General features: G+C 45.5%; 8 protein-coding genes across 8 annotated transcripts; 5 read left to right on the top strand and 3 right to left on the bottom strand.

Moving 5' to 3' along the window:
• Positions 1-239: 239 nt before the first annotated feature.
• EDB82DRAFT_268 (uncharacterized protein) lies at positions 240-2,464 on the top strand. Its single transcript, XM_065607347.1, has 4 exons — positions 240-1,083; positions 1,134-1,365; positions 1,430-2,242; positions 2,300-2,464. The coding sequence occupies exons 1-4, from the start codon at positions 291-293 to the stop codon at positions 2,409-2,411; spliced, it is 1,950 nt and encodes a 649-aa protein (XP_065465176.1). The 5' UTR covers positions 240-290; the 3' UTR covers positions 2,412-2,464.
• EDB82DRAFT_265 (UbiD decarboxylyase family) lies at positions 2,300-4,169 on the bottom strand. The gene is made up of 3 exons (XM_025732616.2): positions 3,274-4,169; positions 3,110-3,224; positions 2,300-3,056 (listed from the first exon to the last, which is right to left on the bottom strand). The coding sequence occupies exons 1-3, from the start codon at positions 4,128-4,130 to the stop codon at positions 2,517-2,519; spliced, it is 1,512 nt and encodes a 503-aa protein (XP_025591523.1). The 5' UTR covers positions 4,131-4,169; the 3' UTR covers positions 2,300-2,516.
• A 400-nt stretch (positions 4,170-4,569) lies between these two features.
• Positions 4,570-5,201, top strand: EDB82DRAFT_469572 (flavoprotein; the record flags this gene model as incomplete). Its single annotated transcript, XM_025732617.1, has 2 exons — positions 4,570-5,136; positions 5,193-5,201. 2 exons carry the CDS (start codon positions 4,570-4,572, stop codon positions 5,199-5,201), a joined length of 576 nt encoding a protein of 191 aa, XP_025591524.1.
• A 1,119-nt stretch (positions 5,202-6,320) lies between these two features.
• On the top strand, positions 6,321-8,134 carry EDB82DRAFT_542536 (major facilitator superfamily domain-containing protein; the record flags this gene model as incomplete). Its single annotated transcript, XM_065609353.1, has 7 exons — positions 6,321-6,396; positions 6,513-6,870; positions 7,018-7,174; positions 7,282-7,286; positions 7,328-7,487; positions 7,554-7,953; positions 8,037-8,134. The coding sequence occupies 7 exons, from the start codon at positions 6,321-6,323 to the stop codon at positions 8,132-8,134; spliced, it is 1,254 nt and encodes a 417-aa protein (XP_065465175.1).
• A 2,423-nt stretch (positions 8,135-10,557) lies between these two features.
• On the top strand, positions 10,558-12,035 carry EDB82DRAFT_549011 (uncharacterized protein; the record flags this gene model as incomplete). The annotated part of the gene is made up of 4 exons (XM_065609541.1): positions 10,558-10,688; positions 10,748-10,826; positions 10,880-11,728; positions 11,960-12,035. The coding sequence occupies exons 1-4, from the start codon at positions 10,601-10,603 to the stop codon at positions 12,033-12,035; spliced, it is 1,092 nt and encodes a 363-aa protein (XP_065465174.1). The 5' UTR covers positions 10,558-10,600.
• Positions 12,036-13,242: 1,207 nt separating this feature from the next.
• EDB82DRAFT_564055 (major facilitator superfamily domain-containing protein) lies at positions 13,243-14,916 on the bottom strand (the record flags this gene model as incomplete). The annotated part of the gene is made up of 2 exons (XM_065609786.1): positions 13,243-13,553; positions 13,602-14,916. The coding sequence occupies 2 exons, from the start codon at positions 14,914-14,916 to the stop codon at positions 13,243-13,245; spliced, it is 1,626 nt and encodes a 541-aa protein (XP_065465173.1).
• Positions 14,917-15,309: 393 nt separating this feature from the next.
• On the top strand, positions 15,310-16,219 carry EDB82DRAFT_481904 (Asp/Glu racemase). Its single transcript, XM_065608173.1, has one exon. It carries the CDS (start codon positions 15,496-15,498, stop codon positions 16,018-16,020), a length of 525 nt encoding a protein of 174 aa, XP_065465172.1. The 5' UTR covers positions 15,310-15,495; the 3' UTR covers positions 16,021-16,219.
• Positions 16,220-16,238: 19 nt separating this feature from the next.
• On the bottom strand, positions 16,239-18,033 carry EDB82DRAFT_564053 (uncharacterized protein; the record flags this gene model as incomplete). Its single annotated transcript, XM_065609785.1, has 4 exons — positions 17,396-18,033; positions 17,323-17,350; positions 16,995-17,048; positions 16,239-16,945 (listed from the first exon to the last, which is right to left on the bottom strand). The coding sequence occupies exons 1-4, from the start codon at positions 17,540-17,542 to the stop codon at positions 16,239-16,241; spliced, it is 936 nt and encodes a 311-aa protein (XP_065465171.1). The 5' UTR covers positions 17,543-18,033.
• Positions 18,034-18,146: the final 113 nt, after the last annotated feature.

The raw sequence follows: 18,146 nt of genomic DNA, 5'->3' as shown, positions 1-18,146 counted from the left end.
GGCCGAACAAATTGATTGAATGACTAATTCTACTTGTAGAGCTACTCATGGAGATGACTGGCAAAAATATGCTATTTTTAGACAACAGACTCCTCCTTAATTCTGGGGCTGACAAGCAACAGGGCAGGCTGTCTTATGCCTGAGGCTAACATTTAGCTCCATAGGTATATTGGTCGATCTACAAACCGAGTTTTGCTTGCATTCCAACTTGAAACTACAATGTAACTCATTGCGCAGATGTCTTATAGTTCCTGACGATAAAAGCAGAGATAGCAAACGCCACGTCCGCAATGAGTTCGTCCCTACAGGGCACATACAACAATCCGAATCCGAGTCATCCGAGCGGCTCCAGGGATGAGGCTACGGAGGCTCAGCCAATAGATCTGAAGAAAGTACTGCGTGAGAGACAATTGACTCGCAATCGCAAAGCCTGCTTACCGTGTCGGGAGAGAAAGGTCCGCTGCAATCATCAACATCCTTGTCAAACCTGCGTCAAACGTGGTCATTCCGACCTCTGTTTTTATGACAAAGCTCCAGGGCCAAGGAGTCAAGGGCGAGGAGTCATCCAAGTCGAACAACCAGTTACAAATCTGTATCATAGCAAAAACAACGACACATTCTCAGCAACCCCCCCCAGCCACAATGCCTGGACATCAATCCCGACTTCGTCCTTACTTGGCGGCAACTCCATTATCTCAGTAGCACGGCAAAACAACGCCCAGCCCCAATCAGACAATGAGCGTCGTGCTGCTTTCGAAACAGGAATTTTCCCTTTACTAGGTATAAATGAGGCCGCTGATACCAAAGAAACTCTCCAAACTGGGCGTTCGGATTCAAAGCTCGCCGATGACCAGGAGATAATAGCGCTCTTCAGCTTCTACCGGGATCGGGTGCACCCCTTTCAATTCGTTATTGACGATATTTCTAAGATAGAAGAGCTTGTATGCTCTCTAGTTACCCGAAATAGGGAACCAGAGGAATTGGACAACCATAGCCTCTGCTTACTTCATGCAATCCTCGCGGCTGGGGCGCAATTTTCTGACCTGAACGCTACCGAGCGAGCGTCTAAGTCTCGAGAAGAATGTGAGTGTTCACTCTATGTACCTGACCAAAAGGTCGCTCACACGAACCAGTACAGTGCGCGTTGGGACATCTCGGGTCATTTGACTTTTTATGGAATCCATCGAAGAGGCTTATCCAAGCATTACTCATTCTCGGACATGTCTTGCAGAATGACATGAATCCCCATGCAGCGTGGATCCTAGGAGGAACTACTATTCGTTTAGCACTATCTATTGGCCTTCACCAGCCTGAAACGATACCAGACACTCTCCGCCTTATGCCTGGTGAGCGACGACATCTGCGGTAAGTTGTGTACCTATCGTTATAAGCTCTACCTTACTCAAGCTGACGGATAGCTTGGCGACAGACTTGCGATTGTCTGGCAAGACTCTCTCCTCTCTTTAGCTTTTGATCGACCCCCCGCATCTCAAGAGATGAACTTCGAATCAGATCTACCAAATGTATCCCCAGATGCTCTTCCTAGCCAAGTCTTGAACTATCGACAAGCTATGAATTGGCTGTGCCATCTTACGCTTCAACATCTACGAAATTCCTCGGAGGGGTCGTGGTTACATCGCTGCGCCCTATTTATTGAAGATTTTCACAAGTTGGAGGCTTCTATATCTCCTCATTTGGAAGCTCGGCAGAACTGTATCTCTATTCAAGAGCTTCAAGAGCATTACGGCTTAGAGCTCCATCGAAATTTTGTGCTGTCTACCTTCTGCCGGCCGATCCTGTCAACAAAGACAGGGGGATCTTGTTCTGACAGAGAATGCTCACAGATCTTGAGTCGGTTTCAAACTGCTTTGAAAAAAAGTGTTCGTGCATTCATCAGGCTGCGTTCAATATCGAGCCATACTACGTCATCATGGGCTTTCATCCATAATGGGCTCTCCTCTGCGTTACTATTGAGTTTTATAAGACATGAATCCGACGCTGATGAAACACGACAAATTCAGATTGAACTAATGCAAAGTCTGACTGAGCGCAGCGAAGACGTGGGACAATTCTCTACTACACATAAGAAGGCTCTGAAGGCAATACAAGCTTTACAAAGACTAGCCGAACAAGATGAAAATAGAGCCCAGCCTCTGATTTCTTCAAATGAGCGTCAGCCAACAAGCCTTTCAGATGGAATCGAAACCCTATTCGACTCCTTGAATGCCTCTCAGGATCAAAGGTCTAAGTTGCGCTAATTATTTATGGTGATCGAAAGGCTGACTGAACTTTTGTATAGTATGCTCAACATGGACGAATGGCTTCGCAACTTTGATTTTGACGCCTTCTCTCCCTTAGAATCGTATAACCTCATCATGTCGGACAAAGTACCGCCAGATGCAAATGTGTAGTTCCTACTTGGTTCACTAGATTATAACCCAACTTTGCACACTATGGTGCTTATTATTCTATGCTCAAAGCCGATGCTTGAGCAATGTAAAATGTTATTTCTTAATCTACTTGGAATTTCCGAATCCGAGAGTTTGCCAGAGACTCAAAACTCTCTCCTTAACATCCTGTGGAAACGAGTTCTCAAAGTCTGCTGCCTCCCAATCTTTCCCAGTCGTATACTCAACGGGCATTAGGCAGTCAGAAACAACCTTGCCGCCTTTATTAGGTGCCCCATATCCATGCGACATGTAAGGAATCAGAGGAAAGCCAGGAACATCTTCGAAATGATACTCATCCATACCGGGGCGGCAACGTGTACAGAAAGCCCAGATAACGTCCTTGAAGTCGTATGCGTTGATATCGTCGTCAATGAGAACTAGGCGGTGAATTGTATACCCAACCTTATGGTGGAAAACTAAATCTCCGATCTTACGGCAAAACTCCTCGGAATTGGTGTCGAGCTCTTGTAGTTTCTGAGTATCCACTTGTAAGACAACCCAAGTGACTTGAGATTCAAACGGAGAATAGGCTTCTTTGATCGGTAAGCCATGAGACCTCAGAAGGAAACCAATCTCTGCAGCAGCGAGAGGCCCGATCATGGTATGCTATTGTAATTAGTAATGATATTTACAAGACTATGGAAGGAAGCAGAACTTACAGTCTCGTCGGTTAGTCTGCCGCAGTTAGATACTGGCAGAATAGCGTTTTTACGATGTGTGACGAGATTGACCGTGTACCTGGGCCAAGGGTGTGTGTCTCCGGAGAAAACATAGCTAGAAGCACATTAATAGTTATAAAATATAAGCAGTTACCAAGGCCTACCCATGCATCTCTCCAAAGGGTCCTTCAGGTCCAGTCTCAGTTATAGAACAAGTTCCTTCAAAAACAATCTCCGAGTTGGCAGGCACATAAAGGCCATTGGTCTCGCATTTGACAACTTCAAGAGAAGATCCCACAAGCGAGCCAACGTATTCGGCTTCTGACAACCCATCTGGAAGTGGCATACTAGATGCCATAATGGCAGCTGGTGGAACGCCAAAAGCAAGAGCCCAAGGCATATCGCGACCTTCCTTCTTCCACAGCTGGTGAATCTGCCAGAGATGCTGGGGTTTGATCACAAGACCAACGAGGTGATTCCGGTCATGAACCATTGCACGGGCAATAGACCAGTTTGTCCACTTACCATCAGGAGATTGGACGATGTGCATACCGTAGGTTTGGACATATTTTCCACCATCTGACTGGTGTAGAAATGGTGCAGGGAGCTTTGTAAGATCGAATTGATCAGGTGTCAAGATATGTTCCTTGCAAGAACCGGACTCGACAATCGTGGGCGGGATGGGTGTAGCCGTCTTAGCAGCAATCATCCTATCCAGGATATCTTTCATTGATGACTCCACAGGAAGTCCAAGATGTCTGGAAAGTCTGCCGTAACGCTGCTTGGGGTCAGAGCGCAGCGAGTTAGGTGCGCCGAGAATCCTCCAGAAGCCATTGTTGTCTTGCCCCTTCAGCTTGTTGAACAGAGGAGCTTTTTCGTTATTTTCGACGACCTTTCTGATAATCGCACCGACTTCTAGGTGAGGATCGCACTCTTCATTGATTGAGACAAGATCGCCATCGGCTTCGAGTGTCCTAACATAGCTGCGAAATTCCATATGAGGAAGGTTTTGCGATGACATAGTGATAAGTGAAGATTGGTGGTAATAGTTGACTCAATATTGAAATGAGGAATTGATATTTTCGCTTCTTATAGAAACTCTGGCATGCAGACATGCTCTCATGATCTTTCGGTTCACTGTGTTATGATTCGATGTCCGAGTCCCCCGAACCTGCCGACTCCGCCTGGTCCACATATGCCGAGCCCACCGAGTATCCATAGCATCTAACAGGAGGGTCGTCCGAGCCTACCGAGTGAACCGATTTGATCATCATTGCCCCTTTAGACTCCGTTAATAAATAATCCTGAAAGAACAACATTAACCAAAATTGTTTGTTTCTCTGTACATGTTATTGAAAGCCTATTATCTTCAGCAGCTTATATTTCATCTTTGATATCTCAAAAGACTTTCACCTCCAACCGAGTCTAACTATCTTTCCTCTATTGTTTCTCGACCCAAAATGGAAAAAAGCCCAAGAAAGAAGATTATTGTCGCTTTGACTGGTGCAACTGGTGCTGTCATAGACATTCAAATCTTGACAACGCTTCGACATTTAAACGTTGAAACACATTTGATCATTAGCAAGTGGGCCGCTGAGACCATCAAATATGAAACAGATTACACACCAGCCGCCGTTCGAGCGCTTGCAGATTATGTCTACAACCCAAGCGACTTGGCCGCACCGATCGCCAGCGGCTCCTTCCATGTAGACGGCATGATTGTTGCTCCTTGTTCAGTCAAGACATTGGCCGCCATTAATGCTGGTATTTGTGATGACCTCATCACTCGGGCTGCAGATGTCTGTCTGAAGGAGCGAAGAAGACTGATATTGTCACTGAGAGAGACACCACTGAGCGAAATCCACTTGCGTAACATGATGGAAGTAACTCGGGCTGGTGCAATTATTGCACCTCCTGTTGTTGGATTCTATACAAGGCCAAGCTCTGTGGAGGATATATTAGTTCAAATGGTTGGCCGATTGCTTGATCTGTTTGGGCTGGAAGCTGGCAACTTGCGAGATGGGAGGGTATGTCGAATAACATGCATTGAGAGACTGGGCATTGTGACTGTGATTGCACTTAGATACTATAAGTGGAGGATGATATTTCCATATAAAGGTACTCATATATTATGTGTCTGGTGTCCAGTTCATCACTTTTATATAAGAGGGACTAACAATAACCCATTTTTCTCAATGTCACTGGAGGAATGGCGCTGTTGTTCAAGAAGACAAAATCTCGTCCCTTCGACTTCCCATCCCCACCCGTAAGAATCACATGCTTGGACTGTGGAGCGTACCAGCTCATCAGAATTGATATCTGGACTTGTTTCTATTTGGAGCGCATCAGCTCATCAACAGGGTGGCACAGTTGCGTGCCCAAGACTTCTTTGAATGTTTGCTATCGGACCTTGTGTTAGTGTTAACTTCAGCGATCATAGTTGGACCCTAGACGATGTGGAGTTCTGAGTGTTGCGTAGTTGTAGCAAGAACTCCAATAATTCGTGACTTCGCAAGCTAGTACAGTGCCATGAAGGAAATCGAGGAGAGATAATACGTGACGGCCACTGAGTATCCCTATTGATGATGCATGCAGTAATCTGGAGAACACTGCTCAATTTTGTCCTTCTCCATTATCTACCACAAGGTTCTGGTTGAGGAAGTCAGCCATCAGAGCCCACGACAACGTGGCTTGCGACAATCTGACCCCGTATCTAATTAAGGGAGTAGTAAAGTCCATATCAATCTCCTTACAACTTCAGATTCACATGAAGAAGATTGCGAATGTCGCAACGGGTTAATCTTCTTTGGAATGGTGCGATATCTGTGCGTTTGCGCCAGTTTGAACTTGCACGAGTTGTAGCTCTGCCACTAATTATAGAGGCGTTGTTTCAGGCTTGCCCACCACTACTACCAAAACAAAGCATATACTTTCAAAAACAAGGTTTAGCGATATCTGTCTTGGTAGTGAAAATAGCGGTTCAATACGCATTACAACTCTTACATAAAAGATTTTACTGCGGGCGCGTAGTTAAGCCATTTGAGAGTGACAGTCGCACAATAACGTTGAACCTATCAATAAACCAGAAATAGCACATTAATGCGAGGCCAGTTGCAGTAGATTAAATACCAATGATGGTCTTAAGCAAAAATCCAAAGACTGGCATGGTTGACTGCTCTCTGAAAACTAATTCATGAAACATTTGTACGTCATGACTTCTAAAACACCGATTGTACTCAACAGAGCGAGTGCAACAGGCAAAAAAGATACCAATGTGTCGTTCAAGAGTATACTTTTACTTCTGGTAAGTCACGTCTACTATCTACTATCCTCTAAATACTAACTCACCAATAGTCCATCAACCTAATATATTTCGCCCAGGTAGCCAATGCCGTCGGCTAAGGAGCTTTGACACGGGATATTGTAGCCACAGTGGACGACTCCTCCGACTCGATCTGGTACACGCAGACCATCGCCATCTTCACGGCCATACTAGGCATTCCCATCAGCCAAGCCGCCGACCTTTGGGGCCGTAAGATATTCCTTGTGATATTAACCGCCTTCGGCTTTATCGGTTCTCTCATCATAGCCAGTGCTAATTCTCCATGCTTGGCAATAACTGGTTTTGCAGTCACAGGTATATCTTATGGCACTCAGCCTCTGCTCCATGCGATCGCGTCGGAGATCTTTGCAAGGAAGTATCGTCCTTGGGGGCAATGTAGCGTAAATGTTGCTGCTTCTCTGGGGGCGATCATGGGGTTGTTAGTTGGTGGCGCAGTCACCAGAAATGAGAATCATGTTGGGTTTCGTTCGTATTGGTATATGGTAGCTGGCATGTATTCCTTCGCCACGGTATCAGTGCAGCTACTATACTCACCTCCTCCAAGAGCATTGCAGCTTGTTTGCAGCTTCCATGAGAAGTTCCATCGCTTGGACTGGCCTGGATATGGCTTGTTGACACCTGCTCTCGTACTCTTTTGCATGTCCCTCGCGTGGATTCAGAATCCCTACTCTTGGACTGATACGCATGTCTCCGTTACATTCATCATCGGTGTCTGTATTGTCGTGATTGGTAGTCTATGAGACGAAAATAAAGAGAGATGGCATGTTTCACCATTGTCTTTTCCAAGATCGAAACTTCCCATTGTCTCTTGGCTGTATTTTCGCTGAAGGTATGGTATTCTTCTGTGCCAACGACCATTTCGCGTTTGAGGTCAGTATTTTCTTCTCACAAGACAGTCTGATCACTGGCGCACATTACTCTGTTGCCTTTGCAGCTCTTGGCATATCCGCAATCATCTCAGGTCTCTGGTGCTCAAAGACGAAAGCTATGCGTGTTCCAACCATAGTCGCCTTTTCATTCTTTGTGCTCTTCAATGTCTTGATGGCAACAATATCTCAAAAATCAACCACCAGCCAAATCTGGGCCTTTCCAGTCTTTTAGGGATTTGGATTAGGTATATGTCTCCCCTCACTCGTCACAGTAGCTCATTTCGCAACGCCACAAGAATTGATTGTTATTGCTTCGGGTCTTACGATATCTTTGAGGAGCTTGGGAGGTTCCGTAGGTCCTGCTCTTTACGGTGCTGTTTTACATCACGGGTTCTCATCAATTCTGGGTTCAAAAATAGTTAACGCTGTATTACCACTTGGATTTCCAAAAAAGGAGCTGCCTCAACTTGTCTCGGCACTCGCCAGTCATAATGAAACGATGATAAAACAAATCCATGGAATTTCGCCTGAAATTATAGAAGCTGGCTACGAAGGCCTTCTCGAAGCGTACAGAATTGGCTTTCGAGGTGATTGGGTAACTACAGCCTCTCTGTCATTAGTTGCAGGTATTGGTAAGTGGAACGTAGTCCAAAGTTTCGTTAGGTCTTGTAGCTAATATGCTCCTCGGCCGCATTCTTCCTTCGCGACCCAACAGATAACTTCACTGCACACATTGACGCACCGATGGTTGTGATAACAGAGGGCGAGGAAGAAATGGATGGGTCTACCTATACTCTGACTAGAATGTCATAAGCAATACACTCTGATACATTAGATCTAAATCTGAACGAGAGCCTGTACCACTAGGATGCTAATGCAATTAAGGGAATCTTCAGGGAGCACCATCGATGATGTACAGGTTCTTAGCAAGACAGTATTTATAGGCTCTTAATTGCATTAACTATTCAATGTTGCTCCGTAATATTTCTGTATATTAAACTAGCAGATTCCATGCCCAACTGGCGACTCTATTGAATCTAGTATGATTAGCAATCAGTTACTTAACATTCCGTCTCAACTTCTAGTTCAAGCTAGCTGCCAGGCTCCACACTGTCAGACGTGTTAACAGTTTATGAACGTGCGTATCGCTCTGAGACTACTACAACTAGTAGCTGTCAGATCACAGATTCGTTTCTTAATTTAGTGCTGTAGATGATATTGTAAGTAACGACTTTATCTCCGGTCGACTGTCATTTGATGGCCTCTTGCCAGCTACTTCGTTAAGGGGAACAATTCTAACTATGGGTGGACCAACAAGATGTGTTAGGGGAGAGGCAGTAATATGTATGTCGCACGCATGATGAGATGGACTAGGCAGACGTACTTAATATTGTTACCTAATACTATCTTAAAATCCAGGTTAACTTCATTTCCCCATGAGTGTCTTCAAATTTCCAAACACTCAATCCATAGACCTGGGGGCATTGCCCTGGAACTTACCTGATATTTTTTCAAACGGTGTCAAATCAGCAAATTAAATCTAGTGATCTAGAATCCTTTGGAAGCGGAGGAGGCATGAGAACAGTTGGGTCGTGGAATGAATATGATTAGTTAAAATCTACAGGATTGTCCACTAGCAGGACGTTTTGCTCCGTTTTGTCTTTGGCGTTGCATGCGGCCAGCTGAGCTGGGACCCTTTCCACCTTTTCCTCACTTGCATCAGCAAATAATCAGAGCTTACCGCAGATTCTTTCAGCTCTGAAAGTGTCCAGGGGGTCAATAAGATTACTCTATCCCTGATGTTCACTAAAGCATAAAGTATACCCAAGAGTCGTCCGTTCCGACATTATATTCCTCTGTATGATTTGCGGCTTTGCACTTAAGCGATTATAGACTTTATAAAACATGAAGAGATCTCATATTCTGGCTGTACTTTTCGGAGTTCCAAGTACTCTAGCTGCCAATTGCGGATCAGTACAAGGCGATATCAGGTGTATCACTTTCTTATCCACATATCTTGCAGCAGTGCCGAATGAGGGTGATCATTCAACTAATCTAGGGATCGATCCACCAGACGCAGAGGAAACAAATACAGCCAGACCTCCTGTTCTTCCATCCATTCGGCTAACATTTGGCAGGAATACTTCCATAACTTCACTTCGGCCAATCACTAGTACGTATGTGAGCCCAGTGTTTGAGAAAATCATACTGACAAGGGACCGCCCTCAGCATCCCCGGAAAGGCCAACTTTATGAAGAGGCCTCTAGCAGAACTTACAGGAGTATTCCCCCAGACTCACCTTTGCTCCGTTATGGAGGATATCTGATATCTCGGTCGAGCTTCCTGACGGGACTGAAATAGACGTCGTGCTTACTTGTAAACTCAAGCTGAAGAATGGTGTTTGGAACGTTATAGAGCGAATATATAGTGCGGGTAAGTGGTCTTGAGTCATGATTATTGATAAATGCAACTAGGTCTGTAAGTTATCTCAATTCCTTCCATCAGCCAGGGGGCGGTTGCAAGTCACCACTGTGCTGATACCACGACAATAAGAATTGGATATCGTTATAAATATTATTTAAGCTTTGAATTATCGTACGACGTACTGACTGCAGCAAAGGATCACGGGGTACAATTAAAGGTGTACGCGCAAGTTAAACACCATGATGCCGGATGATACAGACTCTAGGGCGTCTTGCGAGCTGTCTACCTATTAAATCAGGCAAGCTAATTTAGAGTTACATACTGCTAAAACGTCCACAGTCCTGTGAATGTGTTGGCATACTGTTGAACTGCGACGAAACGGGGTCTATAGCAAGGTCAGCATGTTAAATTGGTGTCAGGCGTTGGGTCCCATAACCCACTAAGCCAAGTTGCGTTAGAGGTTGTTACTGTCTGTATTAGCTTAGCTTACTGTCGGAGAGCCGAAACATTGCTCAGATAGACACCATCTTACTAGCATAGCTTCTTTTATCCCGCCAAAGTTCTAGAACAAAGTCCTTTTTTTCCCCAGCTTATCCACAAACTTGGACAGAGCGTTATATACTAATGACGTAGGTCAGGACCATTGCAGGCTAGTAGTTAACTATTGATTGACACTCCAGTTTAATTGGTTGTCCTAAGCGGCCAAAGACTATTGATTGAGCTAGCAGCAATCCCATATTCTAGACCCTGCACACGGACTACTCTGTCTGATATAGACACTTCGATCCTTCCTTAATCCCTTTTTTGTTGATCAGTCTTCTTCCAGTATCTAGAAAATTTTACTCTGCTGGTAAGATGAAGCTTTCGGTTCTTATCTTTTTCTGCAGTAGCTTCGCTGCGGCATCCCTCGCCCGAGGCTGCCAGCAAGACACTTGTGTCCAAGGTAAGAGCAACCATTCCTCAGCGCGTGTGCCATCTGTTGCTGAGCGATCTTTGTTACAGCGGCTATTGGAAACTATCAATATCCCAATCTTGACGCTTGCAAATCGTTTTTGCTAGCGACGGCAGTGCCTACTCCGACGTAAGATCTTTCCATACCCTTCATTTACTTCGGCTGATGGAGTATTCGTGCAGTACTATCTACAATGTCAAGACCGTTCAAGTACACCCCGTCGTGATCAAGCGCGTAACGAAAACGTCGACCACCCTCGTGACAGCGACCAAGATTAAATCGGTGGTCAAGACCGACATTCGAGATGTGACAGCGACCGATATTGACTTCGAGACAGTTCAAGTAACAAAGGTCTCGAAAGTTACTGCTACGCGTGCAGCCAATCCTCCATTCAGGCGAGCAAATAATCAGCCCCCAACAATCATCAAGCCAACCAAGGTCCCTGCAGCAGCCCAAAAAGCCTGCCCCGATGCCGCTCAATTCTCATCTGCTTGTAGTTGCATGGGTATCAAACCCAGCACTAAAACCCTGAAGAGACAAACTGTTGTCTCAAAGCGAACTACATCCACCAGGCTTCCAGCTCGAACGGTTACCAGAACCGTCACTACTGTGACCAGGTCCAAAACAGCACAAACTGTCTTGGTCACTGAGACCTACTCAACAACGATTGTCACTCGAGTTGTTGATACAGTCACCGTCGAGGATGAGGCTACACAGGCTATTCAAGCAACAGAAACCGTTGTTGTCGACCCTCCTCTACATACCGTCCGCTTCTACACACCAGATAGCCAAGACCCAGCTGTTGGTGGAAGGATTGCATTCCTTAGTCTTCAGTCTTCAGGTGACAGTTATCTTGCCAACTTTAACAACCCTGATGAAGTCCAATTCGGCATCCATCCTAGCACCGGTGAAGTTAAGGTAATCTCCGGCCCTGATACTTCAGTGGGGGACACTCTCTACTATTCATCAGACGGCACATGGTCTTTTGTCCTCATTACATCCCCAGCCCCTGATGCTAGTACAGGAGCCAGGTTAGTCAAATGTAAGGTAGACACTACGAGGAATAACAAGCTGGTATGCCGATGGGATAACAACCAACTTGCGGATTTCTGGAGCTGCCGTGGGAATATGATCTTGGCGCCATCTGGATCAAGCTTAGGACAAGTATGCGGGTCAACCTCTTACCATATTACAGTTTATGCTTTAACTGCTTGATCTGTCACCTACATGGAAATTCCACATGATTATAGAGCTGGTATTAGTATAAGCTATAAGGGCATGAGAATCATTTTGAAAGGCATGGGCGTTTTGAAGTTATTGGAGATGGCTCGGCAGTAATAAATAAACAACTCAATGATGATCCGAACAATATACTGCACTCTGACCAACAGAGCTTATTTCAACAAGTGTTAATTAGCTAGTTTATCATTTAAAGCTTTAGCCTCTTGCAAAGGCATTGAACCAAGACCTGTAACATGCCTGCCAATCCGAGCTTAACATGCGACTTGATCTCACGTAGAGTAGAACAGCAATCAAGAAGGTGTAGGCAGGGTTCCGTTAGATTATCTGTTGTATCGAATCTATTACGCAAGCACCTTGCATACCACTTCCATATCCTAGAGTGCCTTGTTATGACGACCACAAATCACCGGCTGCCTTGGACTTGACCTGAAACATGACTCTTTCTCTCGATCTAGACTAGGTGACACGAATTTCTGCTGTACAGCACAATACTCCGAGCCCTCCTGGAAGAAATCGCTGATGTGGCGGTAAAGCTGGCATCTGAACGGTCCGCACGTGTTGCAAAATTGGTCGGAAAAGGGTGAACTCGGGTATCCTGATCCACTCCAGGCCCATTCCATGTCATTAGACCCTTGGCGAACAGTGCCCAAGTATAGTTTTCCATGCAACCAACGGTGGATGGTGTGAAATTGAGTATTGCTAAGACCTTGGCGCAGCCACGAGTGATGGATTTTGGTTGGCAGCTGACAAGCTATCAAGGCCTGCCAAGGGATGGTCAAAGAGTGGTACAATATGAGTAATGAGAAACAGACATGCTTTGGAAGCAGGGACTGAAACTGGAGACGAGAATACACTGCGATAGATGTGTTGTCCTGTTGATATTTGCTACAAGAGGGCGCCCTTTATGAAATCTCAAGAGACGTTGCATTTTGAGGAAATACGCTTCACCCAGGTGAGGTCGGCTTCATAATGTAATTCCATGTTGTCTCCCCAAATAGCTGAGCTCTGTGTTCAGAGATGTGTTTATGTAAGAATATCGGAGATCGGTTCAACAAGGGTTGTGACTACTACTTTACGCAACCAGAATGCAAGATAGACTGGGTTAATCCTGACTTGCTTTACTTCACATTCCAATTGATTGGGCATATTGGGGACAAATTTGACGCTAAAATTCGATACTTGGAAATTCTGCCTAGGTAGAAGGAATTTGACTATCAGTCCACCGGTATTGAATAAGATCCATGACATAAGAAATTGAGCGAATGTTCACAATAGCCCAGGTTTCAGACGATTTACCTGCCTCTCATTCCCGCTCCAGTGTAGAGTATAGTTTGTGTTGCTTGATAGGAGTGATACTGACCAACGCCAATACAGCCCATGCAAGTAACAAGATCCAAACATGCTCAAATGCTACCATTAACGACTTGATAGCACCTTCATGCCACCCGCTTGGGAGTCGCTTCAGCTCGGTAAGGTCGTCACGGATTCGCTGTATCTCTTCGACAGCATTCGGGTAGTCGCCGAATCGAGCCCAAAGGCCGCTCGTCAAGCTATGCTGGTAAACAACAGAGGCGATTGTGATTCCGATGGTGCTTCCGAGACTTCGAGCTAACACTAAGAGACAGTTAGCACAATTCGTATCCCACATCGATGAAGTCATACTAATTGTTGATGTGACCATAGCCAGTTGCGAATGCTCCACGGCTGCGAGGCAAGCAACCTGTGTAATGCTAAAAGCGGTATTGTAACCAAGACTGAGACTGAAGAATGCTAAACACGTCATCCAGGTTGGACTTGCATCGTCTTGAAGTGTAAATATGATTGCGCCCACAATCATCGTGACAATACTACTGACCACGATCCCAACGTACTTCCCTGTCTTCTTCATCAAGTACCCGAGCGGTAGTGGTCCGATTAGTCCAAGAGATGAAGGCATAATTTTGAGTCCGGCATCCGTGGCTGAGTCTCCGCGTGCTTGCAGGTAAAGCGGTATGTAGAAAATGCTCGTCAGGCTGATTGCTGCGCAAAACGCACTAGCAAAGCATGTAGCCAGGACGGTGCGGTTAAGTAAAAGCTTGACGGGAATGATCGGCTGGGAGACCCTGAGCTCGCAGCAGATGAAGGCAATAAATAAGCATACTGCTATTACAATTGCCGTGATTGGCAGAGGATGCGACCAAGGCACGATGTTGCCTCCCATGCTGAGACCAAGGACGAGACTTGCCAGGAAGGCAGTGACCAGGAAAACACCACCAAAATCGATACGCTTGATGTACGACTTGTCGGATTGTTTTGGTGGTACCTTAATCATGACATACGCAATGACAGCAGAGACCAAAGACGGAACGATCTGAACAAGAAACGCAACTCTCCAGCCAATGTCACTATAATCACCCAGCATCCCACCAAAAACAGCACCAACCATAGTCCCAGCTCCATACCAAAGATTCGCAACGCCACCCACGAGAGCGCGTTTCCTAAGCGGTATAAGATCCGAACCCAGGAACATGGAAATACTCATCAAACCCCCACCGCCTACACCAGCGACCACTCTTCCCAGTATCATAGCATGCTGGCTAGTAGCTAATCCACATAGAAGGTTGCCGGTTGCAAAGGCGAGGTTACAGAACACCAAACCAGGGCCACGACCGAATATGTCTGTTAGACGACCTGAAATGGGTTGACTGGCGGCGTTGCCTATCAGGTAGGCTGTTGCAAGCCAGGAGAGGAGACTAAGGGAATTGAATTCGCTTGAGATCTGGGCGGAGAGGGTTGCGATTACTGTTGTGTCGGCGGCGCCGAGGAATACGCCGAGCCAGGCTGTTGTTAGGATAACTGCTAGGCGGGCGAAGGGTAGGTCTTTGTTGATGATTGTCCTCTCTTCTCCTTGGGGGCTCGATTCGGGTGAGGTGGATGATCGCGTTCCATAGGCTGCGGCCTCGGCGCCGGGCTGGAGCAATGGTGATGTCTCGGACATTGTTGTGACTCTGGACGGTGCTACTAGAACGAGAATACCCCAAAACAAATGTCGAATATTTAATCACAACCACTGAAAAGGATCAGGTCGGATAAATGTTGAGGCCCAAGCCAATAAAGACATGGTGGAATGATGGAATTTATAGCGACGGAACAAGATATGAATGATCCTAGCGATGTCTCAAACTTTCATCCCTTGAACATGGCGGATCTCGGCATTTTACCAATATTGCTCCTATCATGACGGTTCTACAGAAATCATCGCCAATCGTGGCATCACTTGTCTCACCCTCGGCCCAATAGAGAATGGTGTTTCTCACTTCAGCTGAACCAAGCATGTTATTTAAGCGGGGCAAAGGAGCTAAACACTAGTAAGACTTTAGCTCCTCCGCCTCGTTAATATTGATCTGTGATATTTTCTTCCGTGTCTTACTTCCCCTGTAAATTTGTCTTTAGCTCGTTCCGTTCGCTTTTACCAGATCTTCCTCAACCAACTCATCATTCTCTCTGGGCGTCAGAATCATCTCGCATAAAATTTGCCTGCTTTCCGACATTATCCTCAACAAGGAAAAACTTCAAAATGAAGACACTGGGTTTGATCGGTGGTATGAGCTGGGAATCCACAACCACCTATTACCAAGAAATAAATCGTCGGGTCCGCGACGTCCTGGGCGATCTGCACTCCGCCGAATGCATAGTATTCTCATTCGGCTTTGCCAAAATCGAAGCACTTCAACATGTTGGCAAATGGGATGAAGCTGGTCTACTGCCCGACGACTCAGGGAAGAGACTCGCGCTTGCTGGTGCAGAAGGTATTGTGCTTTGCACCAACACCATGCATTTCGTATCTCATGGAATGGAGACGGCAGCTGGGTTACCTCTAATCCACATTGTTGATCCAACGGCTGAAGCGATCCTCAAGGCTGGCTACAAGTTGGTCGGGCTATTAGGGACACGATTCACCATGGAGAAGGACTTTTACAAATCTCGTCTAGCGGAGAAATTCAATCTTGAAGTCGTTGTTCCAGTTGATAAGGACAATTATACTGTGCACAAGATCATTTACAAAGAGCTTTGTAATGGAGTCATCAATAATAGTTATTGACGTGTTTACCAAGAGGTCATTGGGAGGCTCAAGGCTGCGGGGGCTGAATGTTTGACCCTTGACTGTACTGAGATCGGCTTGTTGATAGATGAGACGCAGAATGAGTTACCAATTTTCGATACGGCGCGGATCCATGCCATAGCTGCTGCCGACTGGGCTATGGAGGACACCAAAGAGCAATAGAGTAGACGCTGAGCAGATTATCATCGATCGTTCATTTATACAAACTGTTTCTGCCCTATGACCACCTCAGATCTTTTCGTCACGACCGTGATTGTCCCGTCAGCAGCCTCGATATCAACCCTCCTCTCAACAATAATCTCATTCGATGAATCATAAAGTGGCTCCAATCTCGCCGGAAGACCAGAAGTTCTCATCACAATATCTTCCTGACTCTCTGATATCGACTCGATGGCGGTGATGGAATAAGGGTCCGGTGCTGCGTAATTTGGCCGTCGCGTTAGCCAGTACAGAGGATAGCTGCCACGCCTGTTCGCCTCTTGCGGCTGTCTACTCTTCCTCCTTGTTTCTGTCTTTGGTGATAAATAGCCTGTGGTGATCCAGAAGCGGCGTTTGAAAAGGGGTGTTATCATGGGAGCTTGACCGACAAAGATGCCGATGCAATCTTTACGAAGGGACCATAGAACAGATTCGCCACGTTGGTCCAGCTGGAGGACGATCAGCGACAATTGGGGAGTGAATGATAAAATACTGGCCTTCAAGATGAGGACAAATCGGAGAATTGCAGCAGTCATACAAAAGAATCCCAAGCTAAATAAAATGCAAAGGCCGAACTTTTTCCAGAGCTTCGCTCGGATACCCATGACAACTGGAATCGGGACAAGAATGATACTAATATCCATACTTAGATTAAAAGACAGAACAAGAATAAAAAACATTAGATTTTGCGGAATGCAATATCCTGCTAGTCTTATTAGCGCAATCCCAAACTTATGTATCCTGTGTTAACTCACATCCAGGATCTAGCCAGACCTGCCACAAATAAAAAAAAGGCCAACACATTAAGGCTAACGTTAAAATAATAACAACCAACAAGACCGACCTGCATCATTAAAGGTTTAATAAACCTTTCCATCTATAGCCCTCAGATAACTTGCTTATAAAGCTATAGCATATTGGCCTTAAGTATCCAAAGAACAATAACATAGAGAACTAAACTAAATATAAAGATTTGCATCCTAAAAGCCTACTTACTATGCTCTTTTTCTGGCATATTTTTCTATTCTTTATAATTGAGATCGGAGGTATGTAAGCTTCTGGCGGAATTAATGAAGATATAACCTGAGATTGCTGTGCCGGTCCAGAGAAACTGACGATGTTAGCTAATAGCCATTTCTAGTAAATATCGACTTACTGTAACAATGAGGACAAGGTAATTATGAGGCTGATAACCTCTCCAACCGACTAATTGCGTGCGACAAAACACCCGAGCGGCAATCATAAGAATGTCAATACCGTAAAGAAACCATATCTCCGCAGGCTGTTTGGCAATAGTAGCCATAGTAGCAGATGATATGAAAGAGGAAGAAAAAGAATTTGCATGGAAACATTGGATATGTTGTGCATGTTCGTATATCAAGTCCCCGTTTGCACTCTAACGGTGTTTGGCGTCGCAGATATATAGGCTTACTCTTGGCTAATCAAGTCATTCTCAATTCAACTTTTCAGGCGTTTCTTTGGAATTCCGAGTCGTGTCCCATCACCCAAAAACCGGAGAAGGGTTGTTGCATAGATGAAGAGTGGGGATGGGTTGATGGACCGGTGTACCACTGGGAACTGCTTTTCTGTCGGCCAGGTCGACTCAATTCTTTTTTCTTTCCTGATTCTTTGGAAGTTAATAGTCAGAATGGACTTGTTATCCGAGACATTATCGTCGTGGTATTTGGTGGCTAGTGATATTGTGTCATTCTCTTGACGTTCAATCGCTGCGCGTATTCGGTCCTCGTTAGGGCTGCTAATCAGGAAATAAAGTCTTATGCCGTCCAACCTCTTCAGACTGGCCAGTAGACCAATGACCGTACCCACCTGAAAGAAATCAACACATTCATCGAGGGCGTCAATGATAATGACTTCGGTGGAAGGACTGTGACCCACTTGTGATAAGG

Source organism: Fusarium venenatum (assembly GCF_020744135.1).
Source record: "Fusarium venenatum strain MPI-CAGE-CH-0201 chromosome Unknown EDB82scaffold_1, whole genome shotgun sequence".
Classification (NCBI taxonomy): domain Eukaryota; kingdom Fungi; phylum Ascomycota; class Sordariomycetes; order Hypocreales; family Nectriaceae; genus Fusarium; species Fusarium venenatum.
Note: the sequence above shows the minus strand (reverse complement) of the source record. Positions and strands in the feature narration are given on the sequence as shown.

Coding starts and splice junctions, on each gene's coding strand:
- EDB82DRAFT_481904 (XM_065608173.1), top strand. CDS start 15,496: ATGAAGACACTGGGTTTGATCGGTGGTATGAGCTGGGAATCCACAACC.
- EDB82DRAFT_268 (XM_065607347.1), top strand. CDS start 291: ATGAGTTCGTCCCTACAGGGCACATACAACAATCCGAATCCGAGTCAT. Junction 1,366..1,429: donor GGTGAGCGACGACATCTGCG/GTAAGTTGTGTA, acceptor GCTTGGCGACAG/ACTTGCGATTGTCTGGCAAG. Junction 2,243..2,299: donor AATGCCTCTCAGGATCAAAG/GTCTAAGTTGCG, acceptor ACTTTTGTATAG/TATGCTCAACATGGACGAAT.
- EDB82DRAFT_265 (XM_025732616.2), bottom strand. CDS start 4,130: ATGTCATCGCAAAACCTTCCTCATATGGAATTTCGCAGCTATGTTAGG. Junction 3,225..3,273: donor CCCTTTGGAGAGATGCATGG/GTAGGCCTTGGT, acceptor ATGTGCTTCTAG/CTATGTTTTCTCCGGAGACA. Junction 3,057..3,109: donor GCAGACTAACCGACGAGACT/GTAAGTTCTGCT, acceptor TAATTACAATAG/CATACCATGATCGGGCCTCT.